The sequence below is a fragment of the Aulonocara sp. 'chitande type north' Nkhata Bay genome, linkage group LG6 (assembly GCF_057382095.1).
Source record: "Aulonocara sp. 'chitande type north' Nkhata Bay isolate Kocher_YH1m ecotype deep benthic linkage group LG6, A_spYH_male_GT1.1, whole genome shotgun sequence".
Lineage (NCBI taxonomy): Eukaryota > Metazoa > Chordata > Actinopteri > Cichliformes > Cichlidae > Aulonocara > Aulonocara sp. 'chitande type north' Nkhata Bay.
In genome coordinates, this window is record NC_141349.1 from 10,955,479 (window position 1) to 10,974,161 (window position 18,683).

The 18,683-nt window shown below is 39.6% G+C and overlaps 1 protein-coding gene across 1 annotated transcript; it reads left to right on the forward strand.

The window, feature by feature from the left end:
- The first annotated feature begins 12,654 nt into the window (after positions 1–12,654).
- LOC147327285 (uncharacterized) lies at positions 12,655–15,079 on the forward strand. Its single transcript, XM_086297502.1, has 2 exons — positions 12,655–12,706; positions 13,847–15,079. Exons 1-2 carry the CDS (start codon positions 12,655–12,657, stop codon positions 14,707–14,709), a joined length of 915 nt encoding a protein of 304 aa, XP_086153628.1. The 3' UTR covers positions 14,710–15,079.
- The last annotated feature ends 3,604 nt before the right edge of the window (positions 15,080–18,683 follow it).

The following is an 18,683-nucleotide window of genomic DNA, read 5'->3' on the forward strand; positions in this document are numbered from 1 at the left end:
TCAAAGATGGTCGCTCACAGTGGACATAGATGGCTTCTTTCACTCCTCTTTCAAACCATCTGTCCTCTCTGTCCAAAATGTGAACATTGGCATCCTCGAAAGAGTGTCCTTTATCCTTAAGATGCAGATGGACTGCTGAGTCTTGTCCTGTGGAGGTGGCTCTTCTGTGTTGTGCCATGCACTTGTGAAGTGGCTGTTTGGTCTCTCCAATGTAGAGGTCTGGGCATTCCTCGCTGCACTGTACAGCATACACCACATTGTTAAGTCTGTGTTTTGGCGTTTTATCTTTCGGGTGAACCAGTTTCACTCGGGGACAGAAACGCGTCTTACAGAAGACGTTACAGGTCTGTGAGAGCCAGAGATTTTCCATGTTTGAGGTGACCAAATACTTATTTTCCACCCTGATTTACGAATAAATTCTTTACAAATCCTACCATGTGAATTCATGGATTTTTTTTTCACATTCTGTCTCTCACAGTTGAAGTGTACCTCTGGTGCAAATTACTGACCTCTGTCATCATTTTAGGTGGGGGAACTTGCACAATCGGTGGCTGACTAAATACTTTTTTGCCCCACTGTATGTAGCCAGGTGGAAGGTCTTTATTATCGGACATGTCGCTGACTTTGACTTCATGTCCACTCTTACCTGTTTCTTATGTGTGCTGTGTTCCTCCATCTTTCTCCCTTTTCCTCCCCAGCCCTGAAGTCTTTTGAGTTTTCACTCAATAACAGCACCTTTTAAAGTTATTTGTTTTTATTTATTTAAACATATAGTAAAATTAATATAAAGTGGTAAATGTTATGCACTACCTAAAGTGTGAAGTCACAGAATGATACTATTTAGTGCAGTTTTTAATCATTACCAGTCTTCATCTTAGAGCTTGTGCTCTTATTGTGCCATGATGTCTCCTTTTAAACTGTGTGGATGTTCACCTCTTCTTCATCCTTCCTGTTCCTTTCACCAAACTGCTCACTCTTGTTCTCCTCTGATCTCACTTCCTGTTCTGGTTATAAGAAGAATGCAGTCAGCATGTGTCAAAGACACTCCCTCCAAATATATGATTTTTGATATGATGATTAGATATTTAACATTTTATTTATCAACTATTTTATGCACTAAATTAATCAATTATTAAACAAATATCATATTGTAGAAAAGCAAATAATAATGCACTAAGCAGTTTCATGCCACAAGAGCTAAATGGTCACTTCACTGTATTTATTTCCCACAAACTACTATACCTAGGATCTTCAGGTTTCCACTATATTTCATTAATCTGCAGCGACTGTAGAACATAAAGTATATTGACCTCTATTGTTTTCTTTATGACTTGGCCTGAATACACACACATACACATCTTTGAATAGCACAACAAATGAGGTAATTTTCCATGTGTTTTAATAGGTTTAAGTGATTTATGTGTTTTATGTATGTGTGTGTATTTTGGTCTTCAGTGTAAATTTATACAAACTGTAATTATTTCAGATGAAAGATCCGTTATTTAATGTTGCTTTATGTTGTGTGTGTGTGTGTGTGTGTGTGTGTGTGTGTGTGTGTGTGTGTGTGTGTACGCTCAGCAGAGGGGAGGTCAAGGCAGGAGCTGAGTTGACCTGGTACATCAAGTTTGGATTTGCCCAGTTGTTGGTAAACAAAAAAGATTTAAACTTAAAAGATTTTGAGTTCATGCACACTGGAAAAAAAATTCTCTTCATCACAATCATTTGTTTAAAAATATGGCTATTTTACTGATCTATGGTTATTATTAAAGAGGAAGGAAAGAAGAAGAGGAAGCCTGAGCCCAGGTTCTGTCCATTTTCATAACAAGTGACAGCACAGACATCTGAGCTTTTTCGTCATAAAGATTGTGATGTGAAGCATCAGCAGGTAAAGTGTCGTTAAAGTGTCACTTCAATAATGCTGCTGGCAGAAAGAAGTGTTGACACATACTAGCTTTGAATAAAAGGCTTAAAACACAAACAGTCTAATCCTGGGTGTTGCTTTTAAGCTTAAAGAATATAATAAGTTCTAAGACAATTCAGTTTACTTCTTACTGTCCATGTTGTGTTGTGGTATTTACTTTATCATGAATGTACGCTACTTTGTTCTAGCGACTGTAAAAAATAATTGTATTCATGAAATAAACTAGACTTTCACAGTCTGCATCTTCCACAGTTTTTATGCTTTTGTTCACTCCAAATTTGACACAAACCCACAGACAACCAGAGTTAACTATGTGAAGCAATCACAGACACTGTAATGGCTGATTTTTCTAATAAACACAATCAGGTTAACATTAAGGTTTAACATTGAAGGAGATTTGTTCCATAGTCACAGTTATGCTTGTATTTCCTTTACTTACATCCAACACTACTATGTTCTGTTTCAGTCCAGGTGCTGGCAGTTTATCCTTTGTTGTTTGGACAAATAAGCTTAAAGCTAAACCTTCATGTTTTTGATGGGAAAGTTTGTTAAACCATTGCTCAACTTATGTCTGCACAGAGCAGATAATTATGATGTACTTGTAAAAAGACTTGATAAGCAGGTCACAGCTGAATCAAGGGGTAATAAAAATAAGACCACGCGGTCTCAGCACGACTACACATGCAGTGGGTTATCGCACACATTTGAAAGACTCATTGTGTAACTCAGGATGTGACCCCTTATAAAGGAGACAGAGAAGTTCTGTTGTTCAGTCAAGTAAAACCTGGTGAAAGCGCAATTCTAAGACTCTGGTCGTTGCTTAAGTGTATAGATAAAAAATCTTTTTTTCATGCATTATTTTCTTACTATATTAGTATAATCACCAAATCGATCATTTCATATTTATCTCCTGAAACGATCTACATTAACTTTTTATCCCTAGAAATGTGTTTCCAGAGTCCCAGGTTTAGTGACTTCCTGTCCACCATCACATTAGCTGAGTAGTTGTCAAATTTGAGGGGAGCAGAGAAGATCAGACACCAGTCAGTAGGTCAGAGGCCATCTCTCATTTCACAAATCAATCACTTGATTTATAAATGGAACAAACACCCCATCAGACCAGGTAATGACCCATTATGAGACAACAGCCGTCTGAGAGGAGATGTTCTGTATCACAAAACATGGGAAACAAACAAACTCTAGGCATTCTGAAATATATAAAGCTCAACAAAAAAACAAAACCATATCAGATCCTGATGTAATTCATTTTGTTGTTGTCTTTATTAGTCATTTAAAAAGAGGTCTAGAAAAAGTGTCCAGGAAGAGATTCTACTATTTATGCAGCACTGCCCCCGTGTGGCCACAAAGACACACAACAGCTTCATTTCTCAGCCTGTTGCCTTCTTTTTCCTTCATGATGTAAACAGTGAATGAACTGAAAGAAGTCAACCCATAAACTGTTAAACTGATACAACAGTCATGATGATTATGTAACAAGTTGTAGTTGACTTTCTGGTGGTGGTTTTGGTATACAATTTAAAAGCCATTTTCTTTTATAAATACACCATACACTTTGTTCTTGACCATTTCTTTTCCTCATATCCTTAATGGACAGTGGAGGAACACTACATCTAGCTTCTGTTTAACATTTATCCAGGCGCCCCCACACTGTACCTCTACAGAAACCAAGGGAGAGAGACAGACACACAAAGATTTCCACTTGAATCTTGATCTCAAAATAGAAAAAGTTTTATCACAAAATAATTACAAGAGCACAAATAAAAACCAAAGACAAATGAAATAAAAGGCAAGGCCCTGCAACTGAACACAGCACATCTTGCACCTTTAAAATTCACAAATTTCACTTTTCTTTGTCAGTCTGTGGTATTAAAAAAATCTCAACATGATGACCAACGTTTGACCTTTCACCTCTAGCATAGTTTTCTCTGGATTTCAATCTGGCCACTCCAGAAATGACATTTATCAGTGTATGTACAGCATCCATTTTTGGTTTAGACAGTCTGACACAGACCGTCTCCATGGCAACCTCCGAGACTCTTCTTTTCCTAAAAAAAAAAAAAAAGTCTATATGACCACCAACAAACCTGTTACACCATATTTTTTCACCAGCTCACCTTTGCTGAAGGTTCTCATACAAATCTAAACATCTTTTGAGAAAGTCCACATCACTCTGATCTGTAATGAAAACAGAAAAACAATGACAACACCAGCAGAGGCCTCCGACATAAACCTGGCAACATAAATCCAGATAACTTTGCTTATTTATCTCTTAAAACATTCAACAAAGATTACATTTCTAACAAATATACCAATATCAATATATATTCCAGAAACAGGACATTCCAGTTAGATCCTCTCCAAACTTACACTGGGCAGCTCAGCCCATCATCCACTTTTACAAAACAGAAAGCCGCCTGATACAACAGCCCCAAAAGTGACAAAAATCCACCTCCAAAAAGCAAAACTTCTCATAATGGAAAAACAAAAAAGATTGTCAGTCCTATCAAACACTTTCTCTTAATCTAAAGAAATTATTCCAACATCAAACTGTGAAATTTACAAATAACTACCAAGTCTCTCATGAGAAAACTCTTGTTCACATTAGAGCTGTGTGGTACACAGTACGACTGATCTCTGTGAGTGATTCATTTCACAAAGTGTTTCGGCCTGGTGGCCAGTACCTTTGAAGGAAGTTAGTAATCTGTGCATAACAGAGCCACGTCTCCAGTTCTAAGCAGAGACAAATCTCTGTTTTTTAGGGAGAAGAGAGAGCCCCACATGATGACTCGATGCCAGTAACAGTCTTTTACAGAAGTCTGCAGGCAGCCCACCCTGTGCAGGAGCCAGCTGACCAGCAGCAGCACTAATCTCCTCCAAAGAAAAGTTAGCATCCAGGACAGCTCTGTCCTCAGAGCTCAGCTGAGGAAGCCCCTGCAGCAGCTTCTCCACGCAAGCTTTGTTACTTTACTCCATCCCTAACATGGTGGTGTAAAAGTCCACGGCATACTGACCTGCTCTGCATCCAGGAAAAACCACTAACGCCACATAAACTACACTAACAACACCATACACAATTACACTAACTCATCATCAGCCTCACAACACGCCACACATAAAAAAAACACAACTTTCAGCCAGACAAACCACACAGTCCACCAAACTTCCATCATTCACCAGAGAGAGGGAGAGATATAAAACGAGAGAGTTTAGTGGATGTGTGTTTGTGTGTGTGATACACACAATTTATGAATGTACTCTCCAATAAAGGTTATGTAGTTGATGAAAAGTGGGTTAGATTAAATGTTTACATTTCTTGTGCATGAAGTAAACTATAATATTTATATGTAAAATTCCACACCTACACCTGTGCGCCCTCACACTGCAGCACATTTTACTCCCCTGGTTGCAGAAACCGTTCTATATTTTGTCACAGCTGCAAAAGAAGCTCCACTCAAAGAAACTCAAAGATGATGGAGAGGAAGAGATTTCAGAACATGAGGCAGGAAGGTGGGGAGAGAGTGAGGCGGTATGGCACACAGGAAACGGTCGAGGGCAGACTCAAACCCAAGCTCCTGCAGTGGGAACTCTAACCTTTAGTACATGTGTCCCCACTCAGCCAGGTGAGATATAGCAGAACCATCAATTCAGAGTCTGACAGTAAGGGTGAAGACGAGCCTGACTGTTGGTCTGCTCCAAAACAAGCCCATAAGCAAGCTTTGAAATAATATGTTACAAAATTGTGAAACTGCGACATGAAATTTGATTTGAAAATGAAATTCATCCTGATCAGGAGCTGTTATGATCTAAATGGTGTTCTAGATCCAGTAAGCATTCATTCAACTTGTCTGCAGCAAAATTAAAAAATAAGTTACCACAAGTTGTTTTTTAAATTGGTAAATAATTGATAAAGTGTTAAAAGTACTGGTTGTGTTTGACCTCATCACCAGGATGAGTTGGAAATACCTCAAATTCCCTCAGGTGGCCTTTTGCTGGTTGGATTGCCACTACAGTCTGTAAACTGTGGAGGTAATTTTGTGAGCTCATTGGATGAGCAGTTTCTGAAATACTCAGACCAGCCCATCTGGCACCAACAACCACGCAATCTCTTTCCCCCATTCTGATACTTGCTTTGACCTTCAGCAGGTCATCATGAACATGTCTGTATGCTTAAATACTTTAATTTGCTGACGTCTGATTGGTTCACTAGACATTTGTGTTTAACGAGCAGGTGAACAGGTGTACCTGGCAAAGTGTGTGTAACCCTCAGTGTTACTGACATGTTCCACACTGATGCACAACAATACTCTGTGCCCCACACTGTTTTATTAAGTATGTCTAATCACTGTGGACATTACATGTACCTTCTTGAAGGAGAGGTCAAAGGTCAGTTACCTTTATAGGTTCCTGCTATATGTTGTGACATATACACAGCACAGTTGTAGGAATGATAGTTTCTAAGTTCTAAAGCTTTTTGTCAATTTTCAACCAATAAATCTTAAAGTTGACCTTGAAGACCACAAGTTTGAATGGATTGTTAACATGACCCCACTCTACAGCACTGCAACATTTTAACATGAGTTATTTAAGACTTTCCAGGTATCCTGGTTACAGAAAAAGATTGATGAGCAGAAAAAAAAGAAACAAACTTTAATTGTTTCTGATTAGAAGCTGTACAATCCGGACTGACTTTAACAAATGTGCTATAGGCTCAGCTGGAAAATAGTGAGCTTTACAAGACTGATTTTGTTCCAAAGGCTTTCACAGACCTCAACCAATCCTAAGGCTAATTAGCACGGCTAGAATTTTAAAAACATTTGTTAAATGTTGTCATTGCTAACATATACCTGTTTTAGAGCATGGTGAGTAGCGAGAATGCAAAGTTATTGTTACCTCTAAAAAGAAAAATGTGAAGATGTGATGTTAGCATGAGCTATATAGTATCTCCAAAAGTTGATTCTGTTCATCTGGACTTTACGTTTTGTGGGAAAAACGTTTCGTCACTCATCCAATTGACTTCTTCAGTCTCAGCTGACTGCAGGTTTCCCCAATCTTACAGGGAGTGCAGAATTATTAGGCAAATGAGTATTTTGTCCACATCATCCTCTTCATGCATGTTGTCTTACTCCAAGCTGTATAGGCTCGAAAGCCTACTACCAATTAAGCATATTAGGTGATGTGAATCTCTGTAATGAGAAGGGGTGTGGTCTAATGACATCAACACCCTATATCAGGTGTGCATAATTATTAGGCAACGTCCCTTCCTTTGGCAAAATGGGTCAAAAGAAGGACTTGACAGGCTCAGAAAAGTCAAAAATGGTGAGATATCTTGCAGAGGGATGCAGCAGTCTCAAAATTGCAAAGCTTCTGAAGCGTGATCATCGAACAATCAAGCATTTCATTCAAAATAGTCAACAGGGTCGCAAGAAGCGTGTGGAAAAACCAAGGCGCAAAATAACTGCCCATGAACTGAGAAAAGTCAAGCGTGCAGCTGCCAAGATGCCACTTGCCACCAGTTTGGCCATATTTCAGAGCTGCAACATCACTGGAGTGCCCAAAAGCACAAGGTGTGCAATACTCAGAGACATGGCCAAGGTAAGAAAGGCTGAAAGACGACCACCACTGAATAAGACACACAAGCTGAAACGTCAAGACTGGGCCAAGAAATATCTCAAGACTGATTTTTCTAAGGTTTTATGGACTGATGAAATGAGAGTGAGTCTTGATGGGCCAGATGGATGGGCCCGTGGCTGGATTGGTAAAGGGCAGAGAGCTCCAGTCCGACTCAGACGCCAGCAAGGTGGAGGTGGAGTACTGGTTTGGGCTGGTATCATCAAAGATGAGCTTGTGGGGCCTTTTCGGGTTGAGGATGGAGTCAAGCTCAACTCCCAGTCCTACTGCCAGTTTCTGGAAGACACCTTCTTCAAGCAGTGGTACAGGAAGAAGTCTGCATCCTTCAAGAAAAACATGATTTCCATGCAGGACAATGCTCCATCACACGCGTCCAAGTACTCCACAGCGTGGCTGGCAAGAAAGGGTATAAAAGAAGAAAAACTAATGACATGGCCACCTTGTTCGCCTGATCTGAACCCCATTGAGAACCTGTGGTCCATCATCAAATGTGAGATTTACAAGGAGGGAAAACAGTACACCTCTCTGAACAGTGTCTGGGAGGCTGTGGTTGCTGCTGCACGCAATGTTGATGGTGAACAGATCAAAACACTGACAGAATCCATGGATGGCAGGCTTTTGAGTGTCCTTGCAAAGAAAGGTGGCTATATTGGTCGCTGATTTGTTTTTGTTTTTGAATGTCAGAAATGTATATTTGTGAATGTGGAAATGTTATATTGGTTTCACTGGTAAAAATAAATAATTGAAATGGGTATATATTTGTTTTTTGTTAAGTTGCCTAATAATTATGCACAGTAATAGTCACCTGCACACACAGATATCCCCCTAAAATAGCTAAAACTAAAAACTACTTCCAAAAACATTCAGCTTTGATATTAATGAGTTTTTTGGGTTCATTGAGAACATGGTTGTTGTTCAATAATAAAATTATTCCTCAAAAATACAACTTGCCTAATAATTCTGCACTCCCTGTATGAACAGTGCATGTATATGGTTACCTGTCCCCTTGCAAAACTTTGCTAGACCCGTCCCTGCACAGTTACCAGCTGTCAGTAGAAAAGGATCCTGATGTTATTTGTCTCTTAGAAACAGTTCATAACTTCCCTTCAACTCATCCATGTCACCTAAAAGGTAAACCTGTTTCTCCATCACCTGTTCAGCTCTGATGATTCAGTAAGGACATCTGCTGGTTTCATCTTCACGTTTCCCTCTCACCACATATCCAAACCGATATCAATGACCAGCAGCTGTTACAGCTGTGGCTCCAGCCAACATCAGCTGATACTAGAAAGCAATATTAAATTAATTCTAACAGCAGCTGATCAAGCTTTAACCTGCTGTTGTTGTTTAGAGCGACCACCGCTGGTTTCCTCTTTCTGGCTCGAAATGTGTGATAAACAAACAAGAGAAAAGCAGGCAGAGCTGTGTTCAGTTTAAGAGAGAGGTTTTTGATACCTGAGAAGGAGTGCAGCAGCTCCATGGTGTCTGTGGCACAAGCAAGGTAACCATCAAGCTCAACTGCACTTTGGAGCCTTCTGGAGATTGGTCTGGAGAAGAATTCATCTTCATCAGATGACTCTCTTTGCTGATCCTCACTCTCATGCTCTGTTGTTTAGTATTCAGGACAGACCATCAATAACTTACAATGTATTAGGTGAAATACTCACTTAAGCATGTGTTCAAATGTAAAAATACAAAAAAATGGGATCACATGAATCCTTACCAGCCTCTGTTACATCTGCTCTGTCAGTCCAGGAAGTCTTGAACTTGGATAAGAGGACTGCAGCTGCAGCCAACTCTGGATCCTCCATCATCGCTCCAAAACGCTTTTGAAGGCCATTTTGCAGGGCTCTGATGAGTGGCACGCATGTCTTGCTTGATGTCTCCAGCCTGCTAAGTTTGGACAGTAGTTGTTGGATTACTGGCAGGAGCCATCCCATAAAGGAAGTGGACTCAGACTGAAGAATGTTTGAAGCTTTCACCAGTGGCTTCATGGTGGTACAGTACTCCCTAAGGAATGCAACTTCTGCAGGACTCAACCTGTAAGACACAACAACAAAACCCACCATGACTATAATAGGGATCTTCTGATTTAATATTAAGAGTCTGCTCACGTTTTTAACCATCCATTAAGGAAAATTCACAAAATTTGCAACCATATTGGTAGGTGTCCAATTTTACTCACACTTTCACCTTGAACTCCTCACAAATGCTCCTGATGGCATTTTCACCCTTCTCATCAATGATGCGTATTATCCTTTCAATGGCAAGGTTGGCTGAATTCCACTTTGTTGCATTGGGACGAATGATCTGTAGTTCACACTTGTCCTCTACCACTTCATTAGCCAAATGAGTTTTGTTCCAAATGGCCTGGCATTTTGCAAAGGTTGCACGGGAGAGCCTCTTGTAGGTTTCATTCATGCTCTCTGCTAGGGCAGCATCAGATGTTGCCACAAGGTTTAGCAGGTGACATGCACATCGCTGATGAGGCGGGAGTTGATACTCCAAACCAGAGTCTTCATCAAGAATTGCACTTGCCTCATGGTAGTCAATATGGTCAGTCAGGTCAAGAGTTTCTGGGTCTGCTTCATCTTCAGCTTCATCTGCATCATTTTGTGCCCCAAACATGTGGAAGGCCTTGACAAAGTTGGATCCACTATCAGTTGTGGTTCTTACAACTTTGCCTCTAATCTTGTATTGGCAATGGATATCATCAAGCGCACCAGCAAGCATGTCAAATGTGTGAGACCCTCTCAATCTTTTGCATGCTGGTGCTGCAGATCTTCTTTCCAGGGACTCTTCCTCCAATGGCATGTGACTCCAAGGTAATTTTTCTGATGAGCTGACCAACAATCAGTAGTGGTAGCAACCAATTTGACTTTATCCAATGCTGCAACCAAAGTCATCTTCATGTGATCAGCAGCTTCACAGATTCTGGCACGGACAGTGGGTCTGGAGATGACTTTGGCTTGAGGTTGTAATGTGGTAACCAATTCTTTGAAAGATGGCTGTTCTAGCACTGCAAATGGCTGTAGACCCTCACATGTGAAATTGATGACAAGCATGTCAACAGTTGCTTGTGGAACATGTTTGTTTGCAGCTCTCAACATCAGGTCTGGTAACTTGGCTTGTGTATTTGCTGAGAGCTTGTTTGGTGTGGCTGTGGTCTTTCGCTGACGAGATGTTGATGCCACAGTGATATTGTACTGCTCAATCTTCGATGGATGTTTCCTCTGTAGAGATAAATATTATCATACGTCAGGTTCATACATTACTTCATAACATCACTGTGATTAACACTACAGGAAAACACATTTTTAAAACATCATTCAACTAGACATGAGCTAATCTTTGATTGTTTAGCATAGTATAAAAGAGTGGTGAATTTGGTCAAATCTTGCAGATATATTGCTGTATTTATTTACAAATGTAAACCAATTTTGAACGATCATTGCAAAAAACATGAATTTCTGTATACATTCTAAGTTCTGTAATCTGTATACTATCTGTAAAAAGAGTATCGACCAATGTATCAGTATCTAAATTTTTAACTCCTTTTTATCAGTATCACCCTAAAGTTTTCAGTATTAGTCAGGTTCTAAAAATACTAAGAGAGCAAAATATGTGTATATAGCAAATGTAATTTAAGAAAAGGGATCACATACACAAAAATGCTGCCCATACAGCTAACAAATAAAATCAATCCACATTATGTTCTTTGAAAAATATATCATATTGGGAAACATATAACCCTACTGATTAAGAGCCATGTCACTATGATAGACCTATATCAGGCCAATGATCCTGATCAACTGATCCATCAATCGGGCTCTGGTACATGTCAGCTGAGAGCTGGAAGATTAATTTGAGATGCAGCTCAGCACTGTGTTCAAATTTTGTTTTTGTTTTTTATATAGGCCAGCTGATTGTAGGCCTGTGTGTTTTAAATGACTACAAATTTAATTTATTGTAATGACGGTGGTTATCCAAATAATAAGCTAAAACATTCCTACGAATTTAGCTGTTCAGTGGTGACGCACGAATCCTACTTCCGGGTCTAAAGTAGTCTGCGTTTAATATGGCTTTTGTATTGTTAACATGTTTAATGTTATGTATTTTCTTCTATTTGATCTCAAAAAGCTCCTAAAACAGTCAGTGATCACTGTTGACCTCCCTCGGCTTTTATTACCGCTAATCATTTATTTAAGCTCAGTTTTTAAAACCTTAGTATGTAACTACAGCCCAGCCCATGCAGCAGTATATGAATGACTAACCTCGTATTGTGGATGGATTATCTCAGCATCCTGCCATGCGATTACATTTGTTCCTGATCACCGAGAACACTCACATTAACGTTTATGGAGTGGAAAAAAGTTAGCTTGTTTATATTATGCTAACATAGCTGTGTCGCTAGCGGTCACGTAGCACATCATTATATACCAGCTAGCCAAACTTCAGTAACCCTACAAACGTCACTGCTGTTTAGTTTTCTGTCTTCATTTATGCTGGAAGTGATAGCAGAGCTGTACGTTTGAATTTGTTTCCAAAACCCTGCAGTCAGGACATGCTATATTGTATTTAGATAGAAGCTAGCGAGCTAACGCCCTGCTAACTTCTAACTCTGTTAAATGTCATAAATTCCGTTTTCATGGATGCCTGGATGTTAAACTCAATTGTTACACCTGGTAGAGCAGAACGCTGATCATTTTATTAAAAATGAAAGACTTTAGACAGTTTTTCAACTCTCAGTAATGCCATAGTGATCGTTTGATATATGGACCTGCAGCGGAGTTTAGACCCAGACACGGCTAGTGAGGTCAGACTGAACAACCGGATAGTTCTATCACGTGCACGTGTACACGTTGACAACCGTAACCATGGCCGCTGAGGGTATATAAATGCTTCACAAGGTTCCAAACGTCTGTTTACACTTGCTCGTGGACTTGTTTCGACCTGCTCCAACCTCAGCCTGTGGAAAGCTAAGTTTTGCAAAACATTTTACTGGAAGCGGATATAACTTGAACGCATAACAAGTACTTCATCTGTCGATCGTTTGTACTTGTTTTTGTTTTTCAAGTTTGAAGATGGCTCGCCGTGGACCCGGACTCCCCGACTGTCACCTGGACTTCGCTGCAGGTACGTTTGAAAATTTCTTTAAATGTAAATTACTGTAATAATTTAACAAGTTCCAGTGTGAATATCAAGTTTTAACGTGATCAAATATGTGTATTCAAGATTGTTTCCCGTAAATTGTTTGTATGTTTTAAATTTTCCGGGAGAGGTGTAGAAATTATTAACGACTGATGTATGAATATGAAAAAAGGTGTTACTTTGACTTGAAGGCTTCAAATTTGACACTTTTCTTTAAAATGAAATGGTTAAAAATAGCTTAATGGACTAAAATTTGTAAAATGCCCAAAAATCAGTTTCTGTGGTAACGGCATCTTCAAGATGTCATGGCGGGGTCAGAACACGCAGGCGTAAACACACAGATCCAGGTCCCCTCCTGACATCCTTTTCTTCTCCGGATCAAAGGCTTTATTGACATAAACTATATTTTTTCTCTGCTGCAAAACACAAAGATAAAAAAATGCAAATAAAATAATATCAAAAGAATATGAAAACAGTAGTAATAATGGCATTAAGACCTATCTTCTGTTACGGTAATGCTTTTAACCTTATTAGATAGCAGAGAGAGATATTGTACACAGGGATATTTACACAGGGATAGCATGTTTACCACAGATTAGATGTACCTGTCCTTATGGCAGATACAGTCCTTGTGCACATTTCTAAAAATGTGGATTCTGGGTTAAGAGTTTCTGTTTGTTTGTTTTTGACTTGACCATCATTTTCAGACATACCTGCAGAGCTTTGTGTGTGCAATTCTTACTCTTGCCAAGGAGGTTGTGTTTTTATTTTAAAAAATAAATAAATAAATAATATATATATATATATATATATATATATATATATATATATATATATATATATATATATATATATATATGTGTATATATATATATATATATATATATATATGTGTGTATATATTATAGCTTATATATGTATATATTATAGCTTATGTATATATATATATAGCTTTGTGTATATATATATATATATATATATATATATATATATATATATATATATATATATATATATATATATATATATATATATATATATTATAGCTTATGTATATATATATATAGCTTTGTGTATATATATATATTACATTCCTAATGTTATTTTAAAATTGTTTCCTCACAGGGCGTCTTGACTATGTGGTTGAACGCCCTGCAGAAGCTCAGGACACTGATACCCAGCGTATCAGCGAAGGTGAGTATGGTGAGTATTTTATCCCTCTCTCACCCTCACCTTCTTCTCATGAAGCATCAGATGCAGATGTCGGTGAACAGCAAGGTGAGTATGGTGAGTACCGCCCCTACTTACCTGTAGATGATGAAGAGGTGAGTGAACAGACTGACAGTTCATCTGACTGGAACGACTCAGAAGAGTGGGGGGATTGGCTTAGCGATGACTCTGGGTATGACACCATGGATGAGAGAGATGATTCCCCTCTCATCCGGGAGCACCCTCCAGAGCCGTTTTGGCACGATTGGCAACGTCCTATTGCTCCAGGTGCTGCCCCCATCGCCATGCCGCCTTTCGGCCAGGCCAATGCCCCACTCTTCCCTCGAGTTGTTGCCCCAGTTGGTGATCCGCCAGCTGCTCCTCCCTCAGCTGCTCCCTCTGCTGCTCCCTCTGCTGCTCCCTCTGCTGCTTCTTCCTCAGCTGCTCTCTCTGCTGCTCTCTCTGCTGCTCCCTCTGCTGCTTCTTCCTCTTCTGCTCCCTCTGCTGCTCCTTCCTCTTCTGCTCCCTCTGCTGCTTCTTCCTCAGCTGCTCCTCCCTCAGCTGCTCCCTCTGCTGCTCCTTCCTCTTCTGCTCCCTCTGCTGCTCCTTCCTCAGAAAAGAGAAGCAGAGAAGACATCTGCACCGAAGAGGTAAGTGCAAAGAGGTGCAAGGTGAGTGACCAGTTTGATGCCCCTTCAACATCCTCAGGTAGTTTTGGAGTCAGATGTTTCTGGGAGAGGCTTTTTAACCTTTCCCTTGATGACAGTGACTCTGATTAGTTTATGTTAGAATGTGTTTTTAAACTTTGCCTTTGTGTTTTTACAGATATAAGAACATCTGACTTGCACATGTGAAATGTATTGTTTTTTTCTTGAATAATATATGTTTTTCCCAAGCCCTAATTCACCATGCAGGACAAAGGTAAGTCTGTACTTAATCTCAACACAAATAAGTAGAAAAGGTTTAAAAATGATGCAGTGAACTGACTGTAGTCTCTTGTTTTTACATAAGATATAGCCTGTGGCTAAGAATTCAACACTTCAGACACTCAACATCCAAGATGGAGCAAACACCCCACCCAGAAGACAGCCTTACCCCGACCAACCCGATGAGAAGGATGGATGACCAAGTGAAAAACGGGAGAGTGGTGCTGTGTTCCAACTATGTAAGTTATCACCTCACATTGACAACAAACTGTATTGAAGACAAAATTCTTCCAATAGTTGGTATAAATCATCATCCTATGTCAGCAGCACTGTAGGTTTAGCTTTATTTATATTTTTCATGTGTATACGTTGGGTTTAAAATTGCTTTTTAACAACATACTGCAGCTACCAACAATGAAAATGCTGTTTTGTGTTAAAATGACGTCTTTCTTGTGTTATTACTTTGCAGGGCAGCTGAGAGTGGACAGAGCTGCACAGAGGACCAAAGATCCACTCTCAGCACTTCATACCTGACTGGCCACAGCACCAACCCTCCTCACCCTAGGTGAGGAGGGTCCTGACCCCGCCTGCACAGAGGGAGTTGTGAACATGCACTTCTGTGTCGGTGGGTTTAGGATCCTCCTCACACTCACACTGATGAAGACTGTCACTGGAAGATGTCTCCATTGCATCAGCAGGACGTAAGCATTTGTAAAATATTACAGTTTGTGATGTTTTATACATATTTTTATTGCATCATTTAAAACTATGAGATATAAAATAAACCAATTTTCATAACATTTTCTGTGTATTTAGTTGTTTTCTTAATAAGTTCTTTGGAACATCATTGCAACCTGTCAGCTTTTTATTGAGGATTTATAAAGTTGCTGGTGGCCCGAGTGTGTAGAGTGGGGTGTTGTTTTTGTCACATGGTGAAAGTGACCTCATGGGGAGCAAAGAGAACAACTGAACAATTTGGGGATTCACAGACTTTTGTAATCGCTAAAAACAATTAATAAAAATTGTTCTGTGTGAACTAAAAGCTCAAATATAAACCATCCTGACACTGACACAAATGATCTGCTGTTTATAAGCAGGACAGTGTTTTCATGAGCCTGGATGAAGCTAATTTGCATGAGTTTAACCTGCTGGTCAAAAACTTGCATGACTCTGATATCACTCTAACTTTCTTCTGTTTATTTATTCATTTTTGCTAATTGTAGTAGATTAATATGTTCACCAACTGATTGTTGGCCTGAATGTTTGAATGTTTGCAGTTTCAGGTCCTACTGATCAGTTTTAAGTATTGTAGAAAGTGAGCAGCAATTGAATCAAGTCCTGGGATGAAATGGGACAAAAGGGTAATGTGACAGCCACATTAGTTCCCTTCCCTCGTTTAACAATGTGTAAGCAGACTGCTTTAACCTGCAATTTACTGCATGTTGTTAGGCTGCATGGTACAACCACAGTCTGCTAACCACCCGTGGTGATCGAAGGTTTTGAGGTCTTGCTTGAGCTACTGATGAAGTTTTATCAAAGCTTGTTAAGTTTCCCAACCACATTTTATCCTGATGGTCCAAGGCTTAAATCTTTATGCTCACAGACGTACTTCTGTAATTAATCAGTGACCGATTTATTACTTTAAGTTACAGTGTGAGGGGCATTAATGAACATAAATCAGATTTAACTCAACTTTTGCTTCTGTCAGTGTGCCCCAGGGCAGCTGTGGCTACAATGTAGCTTGCCATCACCAGTGTGTGAATTGGTGAATGACTGAATGTAGTGTGAAGCGCTTTGGGGTCCTTAGGGACTGATCTGATCTGTATCTCAAAGTATCCTTGGACACGATACTGAACCCCAAACTGCTCTTTCATGTGTCCATCAGAGTATGAATGTTAGATAGAAAGAACTTAGGTACAGAAAAGTGCTTGTATGAATGGGTGAATGAGGTGTATAAAGTACTTTGAGTGCTTGAGTAGAAAAGTGCTATTTAAGAACAAGGATGTGCAAGAATTTGCTAGACACGCTCTTCTTTTTCCAAAACTAAAAATGTTATTTCAAATTTGGCAGCCTGTGTGTCAAAGAGACTGAAGAGTAACTAAAGGGCAAAGTCCAGGAATACAGCCAAACTCAGGAGATCAGTTAGGAGCACAACTGAGCAAAGGTGATTCAAAAAAATGGAGAGAAACTCTGCCATGCAGTGCCATGCTGAGCAGACTGGTTTACAGCCACAAGAGAGACTCAGCGTTCACAGATCATAAAATCTTCAGGGAGCAAAGCTCTCAGAGAAGCTATAATGCAATCCACAGATAGAATACAGTCAATAAGCTCCAAGTGAAATGTTAAACAGTGCATGGATAGCTTTTTGTTCAGCTTTTTCGTCGTATCCTTTTTCCCCCTTTCTAAAGTCTCTTCAGAGGCTTTGCAATTTGTCAAACAGCAGCTGGTAAAAAGGCTTTTGCAGTGAGGCAGGGAGCCTGTTCAAACCAGATTATGCTTGATTTGATGACTGCAGAGAACTTGGGGCTGACAGCTCCGATTCGGATCGGTTCTCCCTTGAAAAGGCATTAGTGTGTTCTGTCATGGCAGGATTTCTGTTCAATGTGCAGGTAGATTGAAATCAAAGGGTACCAAAGACACCCAAACCTGAGGGATCATTACGTGACACCCAAAGCATCTGAGCAGTCTTATTCCTTCATCTGTACCAAATTAGTCAGATTCACAGACGTCGTGCACAGCAGACCTGCAATACAACGATGAATAACAGGAGTTACGCCTGCGTTTGACAGGTCAAAATGTCACAGGGAGCAGTTCAGTTAAGTTTCATTCCCCTCCAGAAATCACTTCATGCATGATTATCAGGAACCTTTGAGTAATGACAGCACTTAAGTGAGTGTTTCCTTACCATATTCCACTTTGTCACCAAGTTTTAGGATGAGAACGTTTTTTTTCTACTTTATTTTTTTTTATATCGTTGTTATTATTTCTGTTGTAATTTGTGTTTGTTTTTTGTTTGTTTGTTCAGTTTTTCAGCCTTGTTGCATTTTTTTCTATTTCCGTTGTGTTTTATTCAACTTCTGTTACATTTTGCAGGATTTTGCAGCTTTTTCTATTGACGGGTGTTTTCTTCAGGGCCACCATATTATCATTATCTTTAAAACTGCATTTGAAACTTAATGCTGAGTTTTTACTTTCTGCAGTTGAAGTTATCTAAAGAAACTGTGTGTGGGTGCAGCTGAAAAAACGTCTTTTGGCAAATAACACAGAAATTCTGAAACCCTCTACTGCTTATATCAAAGAGAATAAAAGAAACCAAAGCTAAACTCTAAAAGATTATTTATTTCAGCTTGTTTACAGTTATCCACACCTCACAGCTTTTTATGGGTTGATAGTTTTCCTGATCCAATCTGCATACTCAGGATCACAGAGGTCCATGAAGGCAGCCGGTGCTCTGCATACAAAGTCTGGATCTCCCACAAAAGAAGAGACCCCATAAATCCTGCCATTATGAACCACTCCTCCACCAGAGTCTCCCTGCAAGACAGAAATACAGTTTCCCAGGTTTATAAAATCTTTCTGTATTTTGAATGTTTAATAAATGCAGCTGTGAGCTGAGGGATCATGCAAACTCACTCGACATATATCTTTCCCAGGACTTTGTCCACAGAACCAGTGCTGATAGCTCCTGACTCGGTGGACCTCGGGGAATTTTTTCAGTAAAATATCATTGAGCTCTGTACAGCTGACAACCTCAGTCTCTGCACAGTGAAGAGAGGGTGATTCACCAGGTTCTAGAAAAAAGGGACAATTAGTTCAGCTTAAAGCAC

Coding starts and splice junctions, on each gene's coding strand:
- LOC147327285 (XM_086297502.1), top strand. CDS start 12,655: ATGGCTCGCCGTGGACCCGGACTCCCCGACTGTCACCTGGACTTCGCT. Junction 12,707..13,846: donor TCACCTGGACTTCGCTGCAG/GTACGTTTGAAA, acceptor GTTTCCTCACAG/GGCGTCTTGACTATGTGGTT.